We start from the raw sequence: 21,008 nt of genomic DNA, 5'->3' as shown, positions 1-21,008 counted from the left end.
TCCCAACAATAACCACAAGTCATGGGATATGGCTAGGGCGCCCCTGTTTTTTTATTTGTCTCACATTTCTGTCCGGAAGTATAAGCAACCTTTAGTATAAAAAAAACATATTTCTCCTTCTATCAGGTCGACAAAAATCTTTCACCCATTCAACAACACTCAACTTGAGCCATTCATATTTTCCTTAAAACCTTGTTTTTTATTCTCATCAATTTATTGGAAAGATCATATTACTTCTCAAACAAAAACAGCATCCATTCAATTGTTGACTTGGTACAGGAGCATTATTCCTCCTCGTCTGTTGAACAGCTGTCGCGAGTGAGGAGCTCACGAATTACAACACTTATAAACAGAGTGGAATAAAAGGCTTTTCATCTTATCATATCTCGTAGTCCCTCATGGACTCCCCTCACTTGTCCCCCCTCCCTTCTCGCTCTCTCTCTCTCTCTCTCTCTCTCTCTCTCTCTCTCTCTCTCTCTCTCTCTGATCATTATTATTATTATTGTCAGAGTTATTTTGAATATAATTTCATTTCTCTCCCATAACCGAGGGCCTGCTGCACCCGTCCGGTTATACACTCACTATTTTTTTCTGCCCAGCTATCTAATGCAGAAGCTAAACAGTACTGCCAATCCTTCATGTAGGCAACTGGTCAACTCTGGCACTGTCTTCGACAGTCTGTCTTTTCCCTTTCCTGTATTCTCCAGTTTTTTTATAAATAATGTGTCGAGGTATCTCGAAATGAACTAATCTTGAATTTTGTTTTCATTTTTGTTAGTTTGGAAAGAATATGAGTTTCAGACTCTTAACCTTGGGTTGTTTCTTTTCTGAATTAAAAATAAGCTACGGTAACTGCAGCTCAAGGTGGAGGTGAGTTATGAGAGATGGCAGTGATGTTAGGCCATGTTACTGTATAACCACACAGTCGATTGGGAACCTCGCCTCCCCATCCTCTTGTATGAATTCTTCCGGCGTTGGACATCCTGGAATGCAAAAGGTTGAGCTTTACCTTAATACTCTTATATTAAAAATTCTTGTAATAGAAATATGGGAAGAGATTCAAGACCCTTCACCATGACAACACCTTTTACACCTATATTTCTACTATTACTTCAAAAGTGCTTACTCAGCCTGGAAGTGGCCTCGTACCGAAGGAGTTTATGAAGGTTGTATCAAACCCTTCCACTTAGAAAACTCCCGCTCTATGTTGAATAAACCGAACGCAAATAACGGGACTATAATATAAAAGATGTCATCGTAGGGGTTAAAACATCATCATTATCATCATCATCATCATCATCATAACTTTATTCACCACTAATTAACGGGAAGGTTAATAGTCATCTATATCTATCTACATACCCAGGCTTTCCCCTGTAAAGAGGGATAGCCGAGACAGGCCGACACACTCAGCAAATTACTCATCCACCCACACATATTTATTCGTATCTTAGCCTCTAAAGAGAGAAGGGACCGCTCCTCACTGTACCACACCGCATGAGGGTCAACTGCACAGTGCAATCCAGTGGACATCCGCAGCAGTGCCCGACAGCAGAACTGGTTTACCTCTGCCACATCATAATGGACCCATCCCCCTCCGCGCACCTGACGCGGTCAGCTGATCAGGCCAGATGCGGGAGAACATTCCGTCGAGGTCTCATCACCATTTATGCATTCACAAAATCTTTCCATTCATCCCTATCACGTGCAGCCTCTCTTCCTTGCTCTACAGACATCCCTCTCGCACATAACACGCTCTTCACACTGTCCATACATCCTATTCATGGTTTTCCTCCCAGCAAATATCTTCCACCCATCAGATCCAGTTATCTTCACCAATCATTCTTCATCAATTCCCTCCATATGCCCAAAGGAGTAGACTACAGCACCAGTCGAGCAGGGCAGTACTCCCAGAGTGGATGGATAGCTAATGAGAGGGAGAGCTGGAACTTCCGTTTCATCAGCCTTCAGGACTAGTTCCTAACAATCCCCCTTTGCTGAACTTTTTCAGTGTTTCAGTAACACAAAGAGTAGACTAGCATGCTCTCCGGTACAAGTTTCTCTAACTGTCAACCCCAAACTACATGCACATTACACACTACATTTCCTTTTCAGAATTTAAAAAAAAAAAAGAAAAGAAAAATGGAGTCTAATAACTGTCTCGGAATCCCCTGGGGGGGAGGACCATAAATGCCCCCACCATCCGCCTTCTCTCGGTGACGACTCAACGAGCTGCCTGGAACCACTGTCTGACCCACTTTTTCATTTCTGCAACATTCGCTGCCTTTCCTCTAACTTTCCCTCTGTTGAGCACCACCTCTCCTCCTCCAAATCTCACCTTCTCTTCATAACTGAGACTCAGCTGTTTGAGGCAACTGATAGCAAACCCTTTTCTGTGTCCTCCTACTTTCTCTATACTCATTTCAAAGCCAAAGGTGGATGTTGTGTATACATACGCAACGACTTGTCTTGCTTTCGTGTTCCTGAACTTGATTCTACTGACTTCTCTACTCTCTGGCTTCGACTTTCCTGCCACTCTCTGACTAAATATATCTGTACTGTTTACTTATCTCCTAATTCTACTGACTATGCAAAATTCTTCGATTATCTTACTTCTTCTATGGAACACATCTTCTCCATTTCTCCTTTCTCTGAAATCACCATTCTAGGAGAATTCAAAGATCACCACCACCTTTGGCTCTCCTTTCACTGATTCACCTGGTGAACAAGCCTACGTATTTTCTATCCTTAATGACCTAATGCAGCTTGTACAGCACCCCACCCGTTTCCGTGACTACCTTGGAGGAAGTTCCAACATACTTGACATCTTCCGTACAACTAATCCCTCTACCTACACTAATAGTCTTTCCTGTCCGTTGGGCTTCTCCAATCACAACTTTATTACCATAACCTGTCCTATTGCTCCGGTACGGCCTGTGGACCCTCCAAAGAAACGTTGATCGTGGCACTTTGGGGCTGCTGATTGGGAGGCCCGTAGGCAATACTTCTTTGATTTTCCCTGGAATGATTATTGCTTCCATGCCCAGGAGCCATCTGAGTGTGCCTTGCACATTACAGAGGTTATTCTCTCAGGCATGGAAGCATACATTCCTTTCTCATATCCTATGACTAATGCAGGAAAGCCTTGGTTTAATCACGCTTGTTCTAATCCTGTCCACAGCAAGGAGAGGGCCTATAAAAGGAACAGGAACCAATCCACCCCTGAATCACATCTTTTTTATGTTTCTGCCCTGCATCATGCTAAGTCCGTTCTTCGCTCTGCTAAAAATAATTTCATCCGTGCTAAATGATCTCAGCTCTCCAACTCATAATCTTCCCTCTCCTTCTGGCACCTTGTCAAAAACATTTCTAACAACTTTACCTCATCATCCTTCTCTCCTCTTTTCTACTCTGATGGCTCTGTACCTATTTCTTCTGCTGATAAAGCAGATCTCTTCATTCAGATTTTCTCCTCCAGTTCCACCTTAGATTATTCCGGTGCTGTTCCTCCATCAGTTCCCCTCTCTGAGTTCCTCATGGCTGACATTAAAATTTCTTCAGCTGATGTATTTTCTCCCATCACTGGCCACAATACTACCAAGGCATATGGGCCTGATGGGGTCCCTCATGTTGTCCTCAAGAACTGTGCTTCTGTGTTTACATCCTGCCTAGGTAAAGTCTTTTGCCTTTGTCTGTCAACTTGTACCTTTCCTTCTTGCTGGAAGTTTGCTCTTATTTAACCAGTCCCAAAGAAGGGTGACCATTCCCAACCCTCTAACTATTGCCAAATTGCTTTAACATCTTCTGTCTCAAAAGTCTTCGAGTCTATTCTTCACAGAAAAAATTTAAGGCATCTTTCCTATCATAACCTTCTTTCTGATCGTCAGTATGGGTTCCGCAAGGAACACTTCACTGTCTATCTTCTCACCTACCTTTCAGACTCCTGGTCATCCTCCTTTCGGGATTTTGGCGAAAGCCTTATCATTGCACTTGACATCTCAAAGGCTTTTGATCGAGTCTCCACAAATCTTTAATCTCCAGACTGCCGTCTTATGGTTTCTATCCTTCTATCTGTGCCCTCATCTATAGCTTCCTTTCTGGTCGCTCAATAGTTGCAGTTGTAGACGGTCATCGTTCTTCTCCTAGATCTGTCAGTAGTGGTGTTCCTCAGGGCTCCGTCCTATCACCAACTCTCTTCCTTTTATTCATCAATGACCTAAGCTGTTCATCTAACCCTATCCACTCGTACACTGATGATTCCACCCTTCACCTTTCCATTTGGTTCTCACAACCTCCATCTCAGCAGTTACTTCAACAAACAAGGAATGAGGCTATGGCACACCTAATGTCTGACTTGGCTCGTATTTCTGACTGGGGTAAAGATAATCTTGTTTTTTAATGCATCAACACTCAGTTCTTAAACCTATCAACCGAACAAAATCTTCCACAGGAGTACCCACTTATGTTTAATAGTATCCAGCTCAATTCTGCATCACCCTTAAAGATACTTTCATTCTCTCGGGACTTACCTTGGAAAGATCATGTTACATTTCTTCCAAAATCTGCTTCCAAGAGATTAGGTTGCTAAGCCAACTCCGTACCTTCTTTACCCCTGCACAGTTGTTGACTTTATACACGGGTTTCATTCGCCCATTTGTAGAGTACAACTCTCATGTGTGGGGAGGCTCCCCACATACAGCTTTTCTCAACAGGGAGGAGTCAGAGGCTTTTTGTCTTATCAACTCTCCTCCTCTTACTGGCTCCCTTCAACCTCTGTCTTTTCATTACATTGCTGCATGTTTGTCTCTTTTTTATGGCTGCCTCAATGGTCACTGCTCCTCTGAACTGTCTGCTTGCATCCCTCCACCTCTACGACGGGCGCGTAGCACCCGTCTAGTAACAAACTCTCATCCCTTTTCTTTCCAGTTCTCTGATGCAAGATATAACCGTTACTACCAGTCCTTCATTTATGCAACAGGCCAACTCTGGAACTGTCTCCCTCTCTGTATTTCCTACTTCCTATGATCTCCAGTCTTTCAAATGCAATGTGTCCAGGCATCTCGAAATGAATGGATCATGAATTTGGCTCTCTTTTTTTTTTTTTTTTTTTTTTTTTTTCGTGGAAGGAACGGTTTGGGAGCTCCTGGCTTTTGGTTAATTCTTCTTTGCATAAAAAAAAATAAAATCAAAGCAACACCCTCTGCTCAACTAGATCAGTGTGTGTATAAACAGACAGATGGATACACATACGTACTCTTGTGGCAGGTGGTGCCGTAGTATCCGGTGTTGGCACAGAGGCACTGATAGCCAGGGTGGTGTGGTGTTGCTGAACACAGCCCTCCGTGCTCACAACGGGAGGGTTGGCACTGATCTCTTCGCTCCTGGTTGGTAGAGGGCATAGGGATAAGTGTCTGACGGATAGAAGGGACAGTGGGATAGGGAAGATAGAAAGGAAGTTTTACTGGGAAAAAGTGAAATGGAAGGAGTGTTGGACGATGAGATGGCTGAAAAGATTTACTAGACGGAGAGAAGACAAGGAGAAAAAGCTAGGAGGAGAAAGGGAATATTAGAAGAGAAAAAAAATAGCAAGGGTGTTACGATATAAAAAAAATAATAGTCTCATCAAGAAGATTGTCTGACTTTTCAGTGGGACAGGTTAGAAAATAAATACTAGATGGTAAGTGCAGATTAAAATCGCTCTATTGTGGGGGAAGAAGGGGAAGAAGGGAAGGAAAGGTTAGACGGTAAGAGCAGATCATGTATATTTAAAATATGAGAAGAAAGGAAAGGGATATTACAGGGAGACGAGAGATAACGGGAATTTTGGGGGTAAAATGCAAATTATTTAGATCAGGGGTGGGGAACCTTTCTCCTATTAAGGGCCATTAGGATATTTTTAACATCATTCGCGGGCCGTACAAAATTATCAATATTAAATCAACTGTAGTCCAGTACATAATCTCTCTCTCTCTCTCTCTCTCTCTCTCTCTCTCTCTCTCTCTCTCTCTCTCTCTCTCTCTCTCTCTCTCTCAATCTTTACATACACACACACATATATATATATATATATATATATATATATATATATATATATATATATATTCGTTCATAAGTCTATGAAATTGCATTTATGAATTGCCTCACGGACCTGATCAAATGGTCTTGCGGGCCTTATACAGCCCGGAGGCCGGACGTTCCCCACTCCTGATTTAGATGAAAACGTATACCTGCACACTAAAACTTTAAGGACACGGTTAAAGCCCTCCAACTAAAAGTTTTCCCACTCAGGTCACTTCATTCAAGCTCAGGGATATTAACCTTACACCACTTCCATCAGACTACTTTGTATTCCTTTATATTCCTGGCCTCAATATTACCAAAGCCTATGGACCTGATGGGTTCCCTCGTGTTGTCCTCAAGAACCGTGCTTCTGTCCTTACACCTTCCCTAGGTAAACTCTTTCGCCTCTGTCTGTCAACTTGTACACTCGAGGAAAGTTCCGCCTTATACACCTGTCTGCCAGTTCGGACCTCTATGCGTGAGACAACCACTAGCGAAGCAGTAGCCAGACACTCAACTGTCAGGTACCTCTGTGTGAGAGGGGAGAGGTTAAGGGAGGAGGAAGGCTGGAGGATTTGTTAGTTCCTATCCCTCCCTCTTCCATCCCCCACCCTTCTCACACAGTTGCCAGATAGATGAATGCTGGCAACTGCTTCGTTACCACTTGTTTCACATTTACGATTCCGAAGTGGTGAGCGAGTTTAAAACGCGGAACTTTCCTTCTTTCTTGATGGAAATTTCCTCTCATTCAGCCTGTCCCAAAGAACGGTGACCATTTCCAGTCCTCCAACTATCGCCGAATTGTTTCAACATCCTGTATTTATAAACTTTTTGAATCTATTCTTAACAAGAAAAGTGTAAAAGCATCTTTCCTGTTATAACTTTCTTTCCGCTTGTCAGTAAGGTTCCGCCAGAGATGCTCCACTGGCGATATTCTCATCTTCCTTTCAGACTCCTGGTCATCCTCATTCAGGGACTTTGGCACAGATTTGCCAATGCACTTGACATCTCAAAGGCATTCAATAAAACTGGCATAAATCTTTAACTCCCAAACTGCTCTCTTACGGTGTCTATCCTTCTATCTGTGCCTTAATCTCCAGCTTCCTTTCTGGTCGTTTTATAGCTGCTTTTGTAGACGGCCACCATTCTTCTTCTACAGCTATCAATAGTGGTGTTCCTCAGGGCTTTGTCCTATCACCAACCCTCTTCCATTTATTCATCAATGACCTTCTAAGCTGTATATCAAACCCTATCCACTCATACGCTAATGACTTCACCTTTCACCTTCCCATTCACTTCTCCCAGTGTTCACGTATGCAGTTACTTCACAATACAGGTCATGAGGCTGTGGCACACTTCATGTATGACTTGACTCATATCCCTGACAGGGACAAAAGTAATATTGTTGTTTTTAATGCATCAAAATCTTCTTATATCTTTCGATTTGTCAGAATCTGCCACAGGAATACCTCTAATTTTTAACAACAGCTACCCAATTCAATCCTGCATCAACTCTGAACACTCTTGAGGTTTCATTCCCTCGGGATTTGTCTTGGAAAGATCATATAACCTCTCTTGCAAAATGTGTTTCCAAGAGATTAGGTGTGCTAAGCCGACTTCGTGCCTTCTTTACCCCTGCATAATTGTAGACTTTATACATAGGTTTTATTCGCCCTTGTGTAATGTACAAGGATCATGTGTGGGGTGGATCTCCACATACAGCTCTTCTCAACAAGGTAGAAGGAGAGGCTTTTCGTCTCATTAACTCTCCTCCTTTTACTGGTTCCCATCAACCTCTATCTCATCGGCACACTGTTGCACCTTTTCAATGGTTTCTTCAGTGGTCATTGCTCCTCTGAACAGTGAACAGTCTGCTTGCATCCCCCCAACACTACGGCGGGCGTGTAGCACCTGTGTGCAAGAAACTCTCATTCCTTTGCTGTCAACTCTCTTATGCAAAAGTTAACGACTACTCACAGTCCTTCATGTATCCAACAGGTCAACTCTGGAATTGCCTTCTTCTGTCTGTATTTCCTACTGCCTATGACCTTCGGTCTTTGAAACGGAGTGTGTCCAGGCATCTCGAAATGAACGGATCTTGAATTTGGCTTTCTCTTGTTTTATTTATTTATTTATTTATTTTTTTTTTGAAGGAACAATTCTGCAGGCCTGTAGCCTTTGCTTCCTCCTTCATTACATTAAAGAAGACTTCCGCTGCCCCTTCACTACTTTCACTGTATTGCTGGATAACGCAGACAATTTTATTCGCATCAGGAATGACGGAAAACTTACCACTACCCACTTACAAAAAATAATAAAGCACACATACACACACACACACACACACACACACACACACACACACACACACACACACACACACACACACACACACACACACACACACACACACACACACACACACACACACACACACACACACAAGAAAACAAACAAAAATATATATAAGCAAAGAAACAAAGGCGGAAGTAATGACGTTTAAAAGACGTCAACTTTGTCAAGAGCATTCAGGCGGTAAATATAACAAAATTCAGTAAACTCAATACCCTGAGAGAGAGAGAGAGAGAGAGAGAGAGAGAGAGAGAGAGAGAGAGAGAGAGAGAGAGAGAGAGAGAGAGAGAGAGAGAAACTAATGATATATATATTGCCAGACGCCTTAATCGCATTTACGGGGTGCCCACAAACAAATCGCCTCCAGGTCACCCTGTCCCCCACCATTTCACTGCCCTGCTCCCAATTCACACCCCCCTCTCTCATATACCCCTCCACTCCAACCCACCATCTCACCCTTGGCCTTCCCCTCCCTCTCTCCCCCTCCACCTCACTCACATACATTATTCTCGTCAGTCTCTCACTCTCCATCCTCTCCACATGGCCAAACCACCTCAGTGAGTTTCTCCTAATGCTTCCTATCACATCCACATCCACACCACAACCCTCCTTCACATCTTCATTTGTCAGTCTGTCTCTCCATGTGACTCCACGGGCTCCTCTCAAAAAACTCATTTCCACTGCTCTTACTCTTGACATGTGTCCTTCCAGCAAAGTCCAAGCTTCACTTCCATACGTCAGAGTTGGTTCCAAAATACTGTCATGTAATAACTTTTCCATGCTCACTTCCGTGTTTCTTATCACTGCCTTCAAGGAACCAGCAACCTTTCTTCCTCGTTGTACACTTTCAAGCACTTCACCCTCCAAACTTCCATTCTTACTCATCATACTACCAAATTACTTAAACGTACTCACATTTTCCACTTCCTCATCATCCAATCTCAATGTACATTCACTGACTTCACCTCTCTCGAAGACCATAACTTTACTCTTCCCTACTTTCGCCTTTAAATACCGTTTGTCTCACACTCTTCCAAATTCATCCACCAAGCCTTGCAGCTCCCCTTCGTCCTCACTTAACAACACAGTATCATCTGCGAACAACAGTACAGGGAGTTTCCAAACACTGCCCTCCCTCATTAGGGCCACTCCAACATCCACTGCCCTACCTTGTATCTCTTTAATAACCCCATCCATAGACAGATTGAACAACCATGGAGACATGACACATCCCTGTTTCAACCCAACCTTCAAACAGAAAAACTTACTCAGCTCACTATCCACACGCAATGCAGCCTTAGCACACTCATACATACTCTTCACAGCATTCAACAACTTCCTATCTACTCCATATATTCTTAATACTTTCCACAATCCTTGTCTATCCACCCTGTCATATGCTCTCTCCAAATCCATGATGCCCGCATACAACTTCTCTCTGTTCTCTAGAAACTTTTCCACTAAAGATCTAAGAATTAATTTCTGATCTACACAACCTCTTCCCTTCCTAAAGCCTCCCTGTTTTCTCCAACTAATTCCTTTGTCATTTCCCTAACTCTGTCAATAAGTATCCTACCGTATACTTTTCCTATTACACTAAGAAGACAAATGCCCCTACTATTAAGACACACTTCTTCTTCTCCTTACCCTTTGTACAAGGAATAATTATACCGTACCTGACTTCCAATCATCCGGGACCCTACCTTTCTCCCAGGTCAATCTGCACATCTTCCACATCCATTCTACTGTTACCTCTCCCCCATGCTTCAGCATTTCACCACACACTCCATCAATTCCTGGGGCTTTCCCCATTTTGACTTTCTTCAGTGCTTCCACAACTTCCATCCTACTGATTCCTTCCTGTCTTCTCACCTCCCTCCTTCTCCCAGCCATTCTCCAGCCACTTGTACTCGCATTACTTTCATTCTCTATGTTGAACAATTCATCAAAGTGTTCTCACCATCTGCTCACTTTTTCTCCTTTCTCAACTAGTAATCTACCATTTTTATCTTCCAGTCCCCTACTAACTTCACTGCCACCCTGTCTGACTCTCTGTACCTCTTTCCAGAACATTTTCTTACATTCCCTCCACTTTACACTCAAATTCCTTCCAAATCCCTCATCCATTCGCTTCTTACTCTCTCTTACTAATCTTTTCATCTCTGTCTTCCTTTCTATGTATAACTCTCATTTCCTCCTCTCAGCTTCTTCCACGCCCCTATTTCTCATCCATTCATTTTATGCTTTCTTCTTTTGTGCCACAACCTGTCTCACCTCTTCATTCCACCATGCTGTTCCTTGCACCCCCTTTCGTCTTCTCTTCACCCCACACACAACCTCACATGCTGCACATATTTCCTCTGTGAATACCTTGCACACACCTTCCACGTTCCCCATCTGCTCCAATTCATATTTACCCAATCATTTCTCCACTTCTCTCTTTTATTCTGCCACAACTTGATGGTGGTCAGAAAGTTCACTCCCCTAACCTCCTTATGCTCTTGCATCTATTACACATCTACGCATCCTGTCATCCACATACACATAATCAATCATTGCCTTCCTTTCATTCAGTTCACCACCCACCCTTCTCATCACTCGCCATGTATAACTGTGGATCATTTTGTGCCTGAAGAGGGTATTGGCTATCAACAACCCCCTCCTGGCACAAATATCCACTAAGGCAGTGCCATTTTCATCTATCTCAGCAGGCACACCCCACCCACCAACTACTCCATACACCTTCACATTCCCTACTTTACTATTCATATCACTAATCAAAAACACTCTCTCATTCCTTTCAATCTTTTCCATGGACACTTCCACATTTGTGCTGAACTCTTCTCTCACTCTGCTTGCACGATCATGCGTTGGTGCATACAAGCATACAATTGCCCACATTTGTATTCCAACTTTCAGTCTTACCCACACAATCCTTGAACCAACTGATCCATGCTCTCTTTTATTCTTCTTCCATCTGTTACTCACAACAATACACACTCCTTCTTTTGCCCTTTCATTCTCACCTACTGTTGCACGTATCTCCCATCCATAAACCCATTCTCTCACACTCTCACCAGTGTTGCCAATCTAAAATTTCTTCGCCCTACACAGACATTGAAAATGCCCTAAATTTCCCTTATATTACCCTACGGCTCAGGATGAAAATATTACTCTACAAGTTGGTAGTTTATATATATATATATATATATATATATATATATATATATATATATATATATATATATATATAAAATGGCATACAGCTATTATAGTTCCTGTTATTTAGTGCAGGACTAGACCTACACCTTATCTTCCTGTAAAAGTATTTTGAATATGAAATGAATGTGTGCACTGTGTGAGTGCCTCGTCATGGCTACCCCGTCTTGGGGAAGTAAGTAAGGTATATGTATATGTATGTGATCATATGCTGTCCTATTCTTGTTCACTTTACAGTCACACCAGCGGCCCAGCAGCTGATGCGCTGTCAGCCGCCAGATTCACTTATTAGTTATCATTTAACCAGTTTTTCTAGAAGGTAAGAGAGAATATTAAAAACTAAGACCCTTTTTGAACATATTTCCTTTCCATTTACATAACTTATCTTTTGCTGCAAAGTAAATATAACTCATACCAAAAATTCAAAATCGCCCTACGTTTTGCTCTGTTTCTGTAAAATCAACCTATGGCCCGACAATCCACGATATGATGCTTAATCGCCCTACGCGTAGGGCGATCGCCTGACGGTTGGCAACACTGACTCTCACTTCACCATTTAGTTTCGGTTAATCCACATACATCCACTTTCGCACCCTGAAGCACCTGGACAATCTCTCTCTTTCACCTCATCATTTGCACCCCTTACGTTCCAGGTCGCCATCTGTATCATGTCCTTCATACGGTCCTTAGCCGTCATATGCACTATATATATATATATATATATATATATATATATATATATATATATATATATATATATATATATATCATCATCCAACCCTACATTCCCCTATGAGGAGCGTAGGAGCCCGGGGCTAGGCAAGTTGGTCCTGACATTTAAGATGAGAGTGACTGGCCTCACTTATCCCTGAGTGGCATTACGTGAGCAATAAACCCCAACCACCCCTTGGATATAATCCTTCACCTGCTCAATCCGATTGGAGCTCCGTAATTACTCACTAAATCACCAGGCGCCAAAATTTGATTATATGGTTACCCCCAGCGTAGTAAATGGTTTCCTGGAGTACAGGAAACCATTTGGCTTGTCACTCAGTGTAGAGTCACCCGTAGGCAGAAGGACGAGGAAAGAATGAAGGAAAGAAAGACAGAAGAGGATGGAAGGAAAGAAGGATGGAGGAGAGGAAAGCGCAGACACCCGAAAGCAGCACTACATCGAGTGAGTGGATGGTGAGCGTCCTCACCTACCACAAATATATATATATATATATATATATATATATATATATATATATATATATATATATATAATCATTTAGATAATAAACTACAATATATATATATATATATATATATATATATATATATATATATATATATATATATATATATATATATATATAATCATTTAGATAATAAACTACAATTCATTTCAAATGCTGATGATCGTGCGTCGTGACCTTTTTGCTATAACTGCTCCTGAGCCCAGATGTTAACGATAGTGAAGTTATTCAGGATTCACTCAGAAGTAATAGGACTTCAATGGTTACATTAAGAGGAAATTATAAGTGTTATTACAATTTTTCCTGCTATTCTTCTCTTTATTTCTTTCCAGGATTTCTTAGCCTGGAATGATGTGTGGGTATCTGTATTGGTCAGTCTGGTGGCTCGAATGATGTGTGAGTGATAGTGGATGACGTATAAATGATAGTGCGGTTCATGCCGAAGATCTAAATGTTGTAAATATTAATTCTGTGGCTGCTACCCATGTCTTGTATGATGTGCGAATGATAGCGAGGACCAACTCGAAGGCTTGAATAATGCGTAAATGGTTGTGGTGTTTATGTGTGAATCGGACTGTGTGGTCCAGTTAGATGGGCAAGCTGTTTCATAATCCTCCGCATGCATTTCCTCTTTCTTTGTTTTTGGATCCTGCTTCACCTCATCATATACGTTTAGTTCTGTGTAATGTTTTAGACTTACACTAGAATTAATCACGAAGTAAACACGAATTATGTCGTAAAAGGAATATGCTACCGTGCTAATTACTTCTGAACGTAATCCTTTTCAAGATTTTGAAGGACTCATGCTTGTGTGAGTAATCGTATGGGTCATTCCGAGTGCTACAAGGATGTTTGAATGATTGTGTGACCTTAAACAAAAGTTAATTTTTGTATCAACCATTTCACTTAGCACACAGTAGGATAGTTGTCCTGTTTGTGTGTTTTCTCTTTCTTTGTTCTTGTATCTTTCCTCACTTCATCATTGGGGCAGAGTTCACTGATGTAGTTCAGGGCGGCTTGCTTCAGAATTAACCTCCCGATAACCAGTGTGTTACGTCATGAAGAGGGAAAAGCTCAGTTAAATTATTCGTTACGTTCTTCGTATTACTATCTTCTATTGAATTAATAGCCATGAGGAATGAAAACAAATAATAATTATACAAGGAGTAGCTGTGTCATCAACAGGGCATCCTTCTCACATCACACTTACAGACCAGGGCCGAAATTCTTCACAAATCCACATGTTCACTATTAATTATACGTTTACTGTAGTCTGAAACTGAAACATGAGAGAGAGAGAGAGAGAGAGAGAGAGAGAGAGAGAGAGAGAGAGAGAGAGAGATGGGGGAGGATTTCACACTCTTTCCTTTTTTTTCCGTCCTACCCATTTTTGTGCACTTGTCACGGTAAATCAGTCAAATGCATACTCGAATTCACCAACTCATCCATATTTTAGACGACGCTCATGCTTCCTCGAGCTACTTGTTTGAAACATTTCTCTGATCATGTAAGCAAGTATGTATAGTTGTTATCATCGCGTAGATAACACTAGATTCAACTGATTAGTATTGATGAATTTCACGCTTTTATTTTGACGACACTAATTGGAGGATAATTGGCACCATTCATCAATAATGCCTCTGCTGTCCCTGATATCGGAAGCGTAGGTGTCCTGGGATAACCTAATTAGCCCAGGCAATTAAAGAGCGGGACTGTGTGAACAGTAACCAAACTACCCTTTGGACTCTGTCCCTAAGTGGATCATACGGTTGAAGTGACTCAACCATTTTTTTTTTTCCTGTGCAAGGAAAAAGGAACCAATGGCCAAAGCCCACAATATGTTCCCTCCGAGAAAAAGTAAAAATAAAATAACAACCAATTTCAAAATCCGTGTTCATTTATTGGTTATATGGGTACCACTAAATATAGTAAATAAACTTCTTGGGTACAGGAAATCATGTGTATAGTCACTCAGAGGCCAGTCATCACCTCTTCACACACACACACACACACACACACACACACACACACACACACACCTTAAGAGCTGCTTGGCACTGTTCCCTGGTGGCGTATCTAAAGGTGGTATCACATCCCAGGCCACACACACAGTTGTCCTCCTCCAGGCGACATCCCTGTACAAGCTGCTCTGGCGCGCACCCGACCACCATGCCTGCAACACACAGATTATTGATAGTACACTCGACCCTCCATTTCCCGTACCCCAAATTCCCGAATTTCGGACTTCACGGACACAGGATGCGGCCGGACAATATTATCAAATGACGGACAAATGCCTGTCAAAGTCTGAGATTCTCACAAAAGTCCGGCCATTATTCTTTCATATAAAACTATGAGCAGTCTGCTGCACAACACAGTATAATTTTACAAGGTTTTGACTTGATAAAGGCCATTTGTAACACACAAGAAGATATTTTCATACATGAAAAGCATCATGGCCACCATCTTGTGTCATCCCACCAGTTCCTAACTCGTGGCAGTATCCCATTTGCATCTTATCTTTCTCAAATGCCGCTATAAATAATTTACTGCAAAACACAGTAAAAATTAAGCAAGGCTTGGACACAATCAAATTCATAAGTAATCTAAAATATATATTTTCTTACGGACAAAGTCATTGGTATCCATTCCGACTCAGCTCACCCGACTCCGAATCGACACCTTTCATTGGGAAATATTTTCATTATTTTCGCCACAGAGGCTCATACACACCTAATTATCTAAAATCCGCTTTAAAAAATTGTACTTAATATAACAGAATTTAAAAATTAGGTTTCAGAGCTAAAATGCGCCAAAGTTAGCAGATATTTTTCCTTCAGATCATCAGCACACCTTGACAGACTTCTACTTTGCATATTTATTTTGAGTACAAAAAATGTATCTGCACTGTAAATCGATATTTATACACAACAAACGTCCGTCAAGGAGAGTTGTTAGGCCAGAGGCAAAACACTTCTGCTAACTTTAAGAAATTCTTGCTATGAATCCTGATTTTCTATGAATAATTAAATTAAGCACAAATTTTTGACTGGATATCAGATAATTAGGCATGCAGACCTATATGGTGATGAAGATTTAAAAATTTTCTAATTAAATTTGCCGATTCGGTCCGAGATCGAGATCACATTCGATGATTGCGTGTTTGTGTCTCGGTCAGCTGACGAGTGGTTGGCTCACCTTGTGGTGTTCCATTCCTTGTTCATTTTCCTCTTTTTCCTCAGCTTTCTGATCTTCTATTATATTCCTAACATTCTTGTCAACATGTGTCTAACCAACCATTCTTAGGGTTGTAGCTAGCAAAATACCGCTATTGTGTCATTGTTATTATTGTTATTGTGTCACTGTTATTATTTTATGTACTGTGTATGTTAGTTATGTTGGAATAGGTAGCCTACATTCCAGAATGCTCTAGAATATCGGAATAATTGCCGGACAATATTTGAGAATTCGGAGAAAGTATGGTAAAAATCCGGGGAATGGTATTTGGGGCCAGACTTTTGCGATTCCCGGAATTTTGGGGTTCTCAGACTTGTCTCCCCCCCTTCCTTTAAGTCTGGGAAATGGAGGGTCGAATGCATATACTTCGAAGAAGACCTTACCTACCGATTTGCTTCATTAATACCTTAATAACCACAGCAGGCCTAAACCTGCCTGCATCATCATTAGGAGAGGTAATGGCCGTCTTGCCCATGCCTGACATAGGCAAGACGGCCACCACCTGCTTTGAACGTTCAATTCTTCTGGGTTCTGAAGGGAAACTTTTCTATATGGTCGAAGAACACCACATTGTGTCACTGTGAAGTGGTCCCTTCCCTACCCACTGCTTTATGCATAAGTATAGATGTGCAAAACTTTTGGAATGTGGAAAACATGTAGAAATTTTTTGATTTCATGAGTTTTTGAGTGAGTGTGTATAATTATCTTACTAAGGGTAGGACACAAAAAACATGTATCGAACAGCTACTCATGACTTTGCATACTTTCCCTGTGCCTGATCCTCCGACATAATACACTTTACCTATCTCCTCGTATCCATGGCACGCAGGTACATATATGATAGCTACAGTATTACCGCACACAGAAATATAACCTATCGTGCAGGAAGAGAATATTTGTTGTAATCTGCAACTTTACATTATTCCCAGAAAGCAACTGTACTGCTTAACTCATATCAGTGGCCCATCGTAAAAAACGTGAATACATAATGGTACACTCATGATTACTAATCTCTGACCAGCGAGTGAGCCAAAGTCGTGGCCGGGCGTAGGCTGCACAAACCGACACGCTCAACCATCGTTACAGAAAGGTTTAGTGCTTCAGTGAACAATTTTGTAAGCGTCACTGAAAATAATTTAGCTTCACGTATTATTTTACTTTTTCATGTAAGATGTATGCATTCTAAGAAATAAACATGAAAGTTGGTCATAGCTGTTATTTTTAGTGTGTAATGAGTGCGTAATGCTATTTGACATTCATATCGTTTTATTAATCTGTTTATTATTTCACTGACCTATTTCTTGAGGTGTACTTTTAACCGACCTTTCGATACGTGATAGGGGAGAAATATCCACGACTACCACAGCAGCCGGCATCCGCACATGTTATAAGTAAGTATACTTTATAATACTTATATCATTGACCAAAACGTACCATTATTTGCTACTTTGAACTGAACGTTTTTTTCTAATGATAACAGGCCCCGTTACCATCCAGTGGGACTGGTTGCGCTATCCCTTTGCTACGCCCTAGCTTCATGCTCCCTCTTGTCAAAATGTGTTCCAATTAATGCCGTTAATTCATAAATGGTTATTATTTCATAGATATAAAAAAGCCTAGATCCCGTGTCGCCCGTTCTTCAGTCCAGCGGTGATGCGTCTGTGCGGCCGCCATCTTGGAGCGGTCAAGCATGTAGTAGTGGCGCGTGTTTCAGAGTGAATTCAGACTATGAAATGAATGTTGTTGTGGTGGAGGTAGTGATGGTGGTTATTGTTGTGGTGGTGGTGATGGTGGTTATTGTTCTGGTGATGGTGATGGTTGTTGTTGTTGTGGTGGTGGTGGTGATGGTGATGGTGATGGTGGTGATGGTGGTTGTTGTTGTGGTGGTGAAGGTTGTTGTTGTTGCTGTGGTGGTGGTGGTGGCTGGTGTGTTGGTGGTGGTGGTTGTTGTTGTGGTAGTTTGTTGTTGTGGTGGTTGTTGTTGTTATGGTGGTGGTGGTGGTGGAGATGGTTGTTGTTGTTATGGTGGTGGTGGTGGAGGTTGTTGTTGTTATGGTGGTGGTGGTGGAGGTTGTTGTTGTTATGGTGGTGGTGGTTGTTGTGGTGGTTGTTATGGTGGTGGCTGTTGTGATGGTGATGGTTGCGGTTTCTGGTTCATCTGAAACGTAAATTCGGTAGACTTTAGGCTTAACTTTCCTTTCTACAACCCACCATCCTCCTTCCGGGGATAGGGAAGTATCTGAGGGACGCTTACATAACCAGACAGTTGAGCAGCTCATGGTATCGGTGCCACCATAGATATATATTCAGACTCTTTCTACACTCCAAAAGCAGCACAGTGTTGCGGCATTTCTAGATAAATAATCGTCAGCTTTACCCATTATCAGGAACAGAACATCGTCTGCCTTTACCGTTCCAAGATGGCGGCCGCGCAGATGCATCGAAAGTAGTGTCATGCGACACATGGGCTTGTTTATATCTGTGAATTATAATTGATGCCAATACCCACATATAGTGGCACCTGCCTATTTACTAGACGGAAATTGCCCAATTGCAGATTGATTGAAGATATGTCAGCCCCTGTCAATAAACGCAGATTACTAGGCTGTGGAGGAGAAACCCTAAAAATATGGTAATGTCTGAGATATGAGGAGCAGAACGCTTTAGATCACCTGGTTACTGTTCTTTGCCTCGCCCAGTAGTGTAAAGGCCGCGTTCGTATGTGTGGCTCGTGTGTGGCCATAACGCTGCCTGCCAAGCGTCTTTGGTCAGACATTAGTAATCATGAGGGTAAAGATGAAGTAAATATTTCTTTTACGTCCCTGTAACCTCAAGCTAATTACGCGGAAAGCCAAATCATTTGATATGCAAAACAGGATGCCATTAGCTTGTACTACTATTTTGAGCAAGTGAATTGAAATATCATGCCATTTAATTAACTGTCTGTTGTATGCTATAGAAATAAAGGAAAAACTGTCACCAAACTGATCTACCATGAGTAACTATTTATAGGGAAGTTAATGGTTGGGTTGAAAGTCGCTAAGGTAGGAACCCTTATTGGCCAAAACTCGGATTAATCAGGTCAACATGACCTGCAACATATCAGTACTGTATTACAAAATAAATATCACTGTACCAAATCTAAATGCTAGAGTTTGTTGTTCAGATGAGTAGGATGGTGGGCGAATGGATCGTGTGGGTGGGCGGATGGGTGATTGTGAAAGCAGGGTGGGTGGGTGTGGTAGGGCAGGATGGAGTAGTGTGGGTAGGTGAGTGGTTGTGCAGGGTGTGTGTGAGGGTGGGTGAGTATGGGTAAGTGTGTGGGTGAGTAGGTGAACAGGCAAGGTGGTTGGGGGATGGGTGGTTGTTGGGAAAACAGGTCCATCATAATTGAGGTCCTTGGTAGGAGTAGGCTCATGGGGAATGTATTCCCCGGGATATAGATCCAAGCAGGAACATAGGTCCGATGGGTAAAATGAGACTACGGAAGTCGTCACCCACAGAGGAGTGGCCTCTCAGGATCCCAAGCTATGCCAGTATGCAAAGCAAGTTTTTTACTAGACAGTACCAGGAATCCAGCTATATTTAACAATTTTGACACAATGTACAGTCTTATTTAGTATTGGATTTCACTCAGTTACTAAATTGACTTTTTATTTATTTATTTTTATTTTATTTTTATTTTATTTTATTTTTTTTTGCCGGGGGAGGGGTGGAGTGGGGTGGTGGGAGATATTACAACTGTATCTCAGTATACTGATGAAGTTACATTGTTGTCTAAACAGTTCAGATGAGATATACATCTATCTTTCTATCTATATACCTAGGATGCTTTCCCTCCAAAAAAAAGGGGGTAGCCGGGACGGGACGACACACTCCCAATTTACCCCCCCCCCCATACACACTTACTCGTATTCAACTGTACAAATAATGTGTGAATGTTATAATGAAGTATATATGTATTAAGCAAACGGAAAATAGAAAATGAGACAAACATCAGTGAAATACAAGTGTGAAAATCAGGTTAAATTATGAAATGTGTTGAAATATTTTTCAGTTCAAAAAACAATTCATGGCCAAGTTCAAGATATAAAATGATTTTATTTTGTAAACTTTGATAATATCTCCAGTTATGAGGTAACTTCCACTACGCAGAATTTATACCGGGTAATTACAACAGAAATAGGAAATGGAAGTGAATTTGGTCACATCTCATATGCATTTTCCTGTACCTGGATGTATAAAACTGATATATTAATGAGTTAGCGTCGGTCATGCTTATTTCCTGTAGACCTGTATTCATAATCTCTTGTTATTAATTTAAAGGAAAAATAATTTTTTTGGCCTGAAAATAATTCTGTATTCACCAAGGCTTCATCTCTATATGAATAAAAACCGTTGCTGTACACATAGACCACTCATTTTTCAAAATGTTCATGTTTAAATTATTTTCCTTTCATCGCTAGGAACAGGAGGAGGGGTATGTTAACGTCAAGAGGGGAAGGGGCAGTGCACAGGGGATACACTGTACACACACACACACACACACACACACACACACACACACACACACACATATATATATATATATATATATATATATATATATATATATATATATATATATATATATATATATATATATATATATATATATATATATATATATATATATGTAATTTCTGGCATAAAACACTTTAAAACCTTGCGGTTCAAATTATGGCAAGATCTGTCTCGATTGTCCCTACCCAAAGATTCCCATGCCAGAGTTCGCAACTTCATTAGCCGCTTAGTGAGGTAAGATATATTACTCTCTTGACTTTGCTTACATTGCTAACTGTGTTCTTGTATTTGGAAGAAAGTAAAACAAGAAACATGTGACAAATGAGGGAAGTAAAG

The 21,008-nt window shown here is 41.3% G+C and overlaps 1 protein-coding gene across 1 annotated transcript; it reads right to left on the bottom strand.

Moving 5' to 3' along the window:
• Positions 1 to 906: 906 nt before the first annotated feature.
• LOC145410119 (uncharacterized) lies at positions 907 to 17,187 on the bottom strand. Its single transcript, XM_080280317.1, has 6 exons — positions 17,128 to 17,187; positions 16,497 to 16,656; positions 14,912 to 15,045; positions 11,069 to 11,071; positions 5,255 to 5,381; positions 907 to 983 (listed from the first exon to the last, which is right to left on the bottom strand). Exons 1-6 carry the CDS (start codon positions 17,185 to 17,187, stop codon positions 907 to 909), a joined length of 561 nt encoding a protein of 186 aa, XP_080136443.1.
• Between the last annotated feature and the right edge of the window lie 3,821 nt (positions 17,188 to 21,008).

The sequence above is a fragment of the Coenobita brevimanus genome, chromosome 84, assembly GCF_032717465.1.
Source record: "Coenobita brevimanus isolate Jiangsu-jjx chromosome 84, ASM3271746v2, whole genome shotgun sequence".
In the NCBI taxonomy this organism is placed as follows: domain Eukaryota; kingdom Metazoa; phylum Arthropoda; class Malacostraca; order Decapoda; family Coenobitidae; genus Coenobita; species Coenobita brevimanus.
Note: the sequence above shows the minus strand (reverse complement) of the source record. Positions and strands in the feature narration are given on the sequence as shown.

Excerpts from the sequence above, each read along its gene's own strand:
- LOC145410119 (XM_080280317.1), bottom strand. The coding sequence starts at position 17,187 with ATGGTTGAGCGTGTCGGTTTGTGCAGCCTACGCCCGGCCACGACTTTG. Across the intron at positions 16,657-17,127 it reads CGACTTTGGCTCACTCGCTG|AAAAGTTTCCCTTCAGAACC; the intron begins GTCAGAGATTAG and ends TCGACCATATAG. Across the intron at positions 984-5,254 it reads CGGCACCACCTGCCACAAGA|GATGTCCAACGCCGGAAGAA; the intron begins GTACGTATGTGT and ends TTTGCATTCCAG.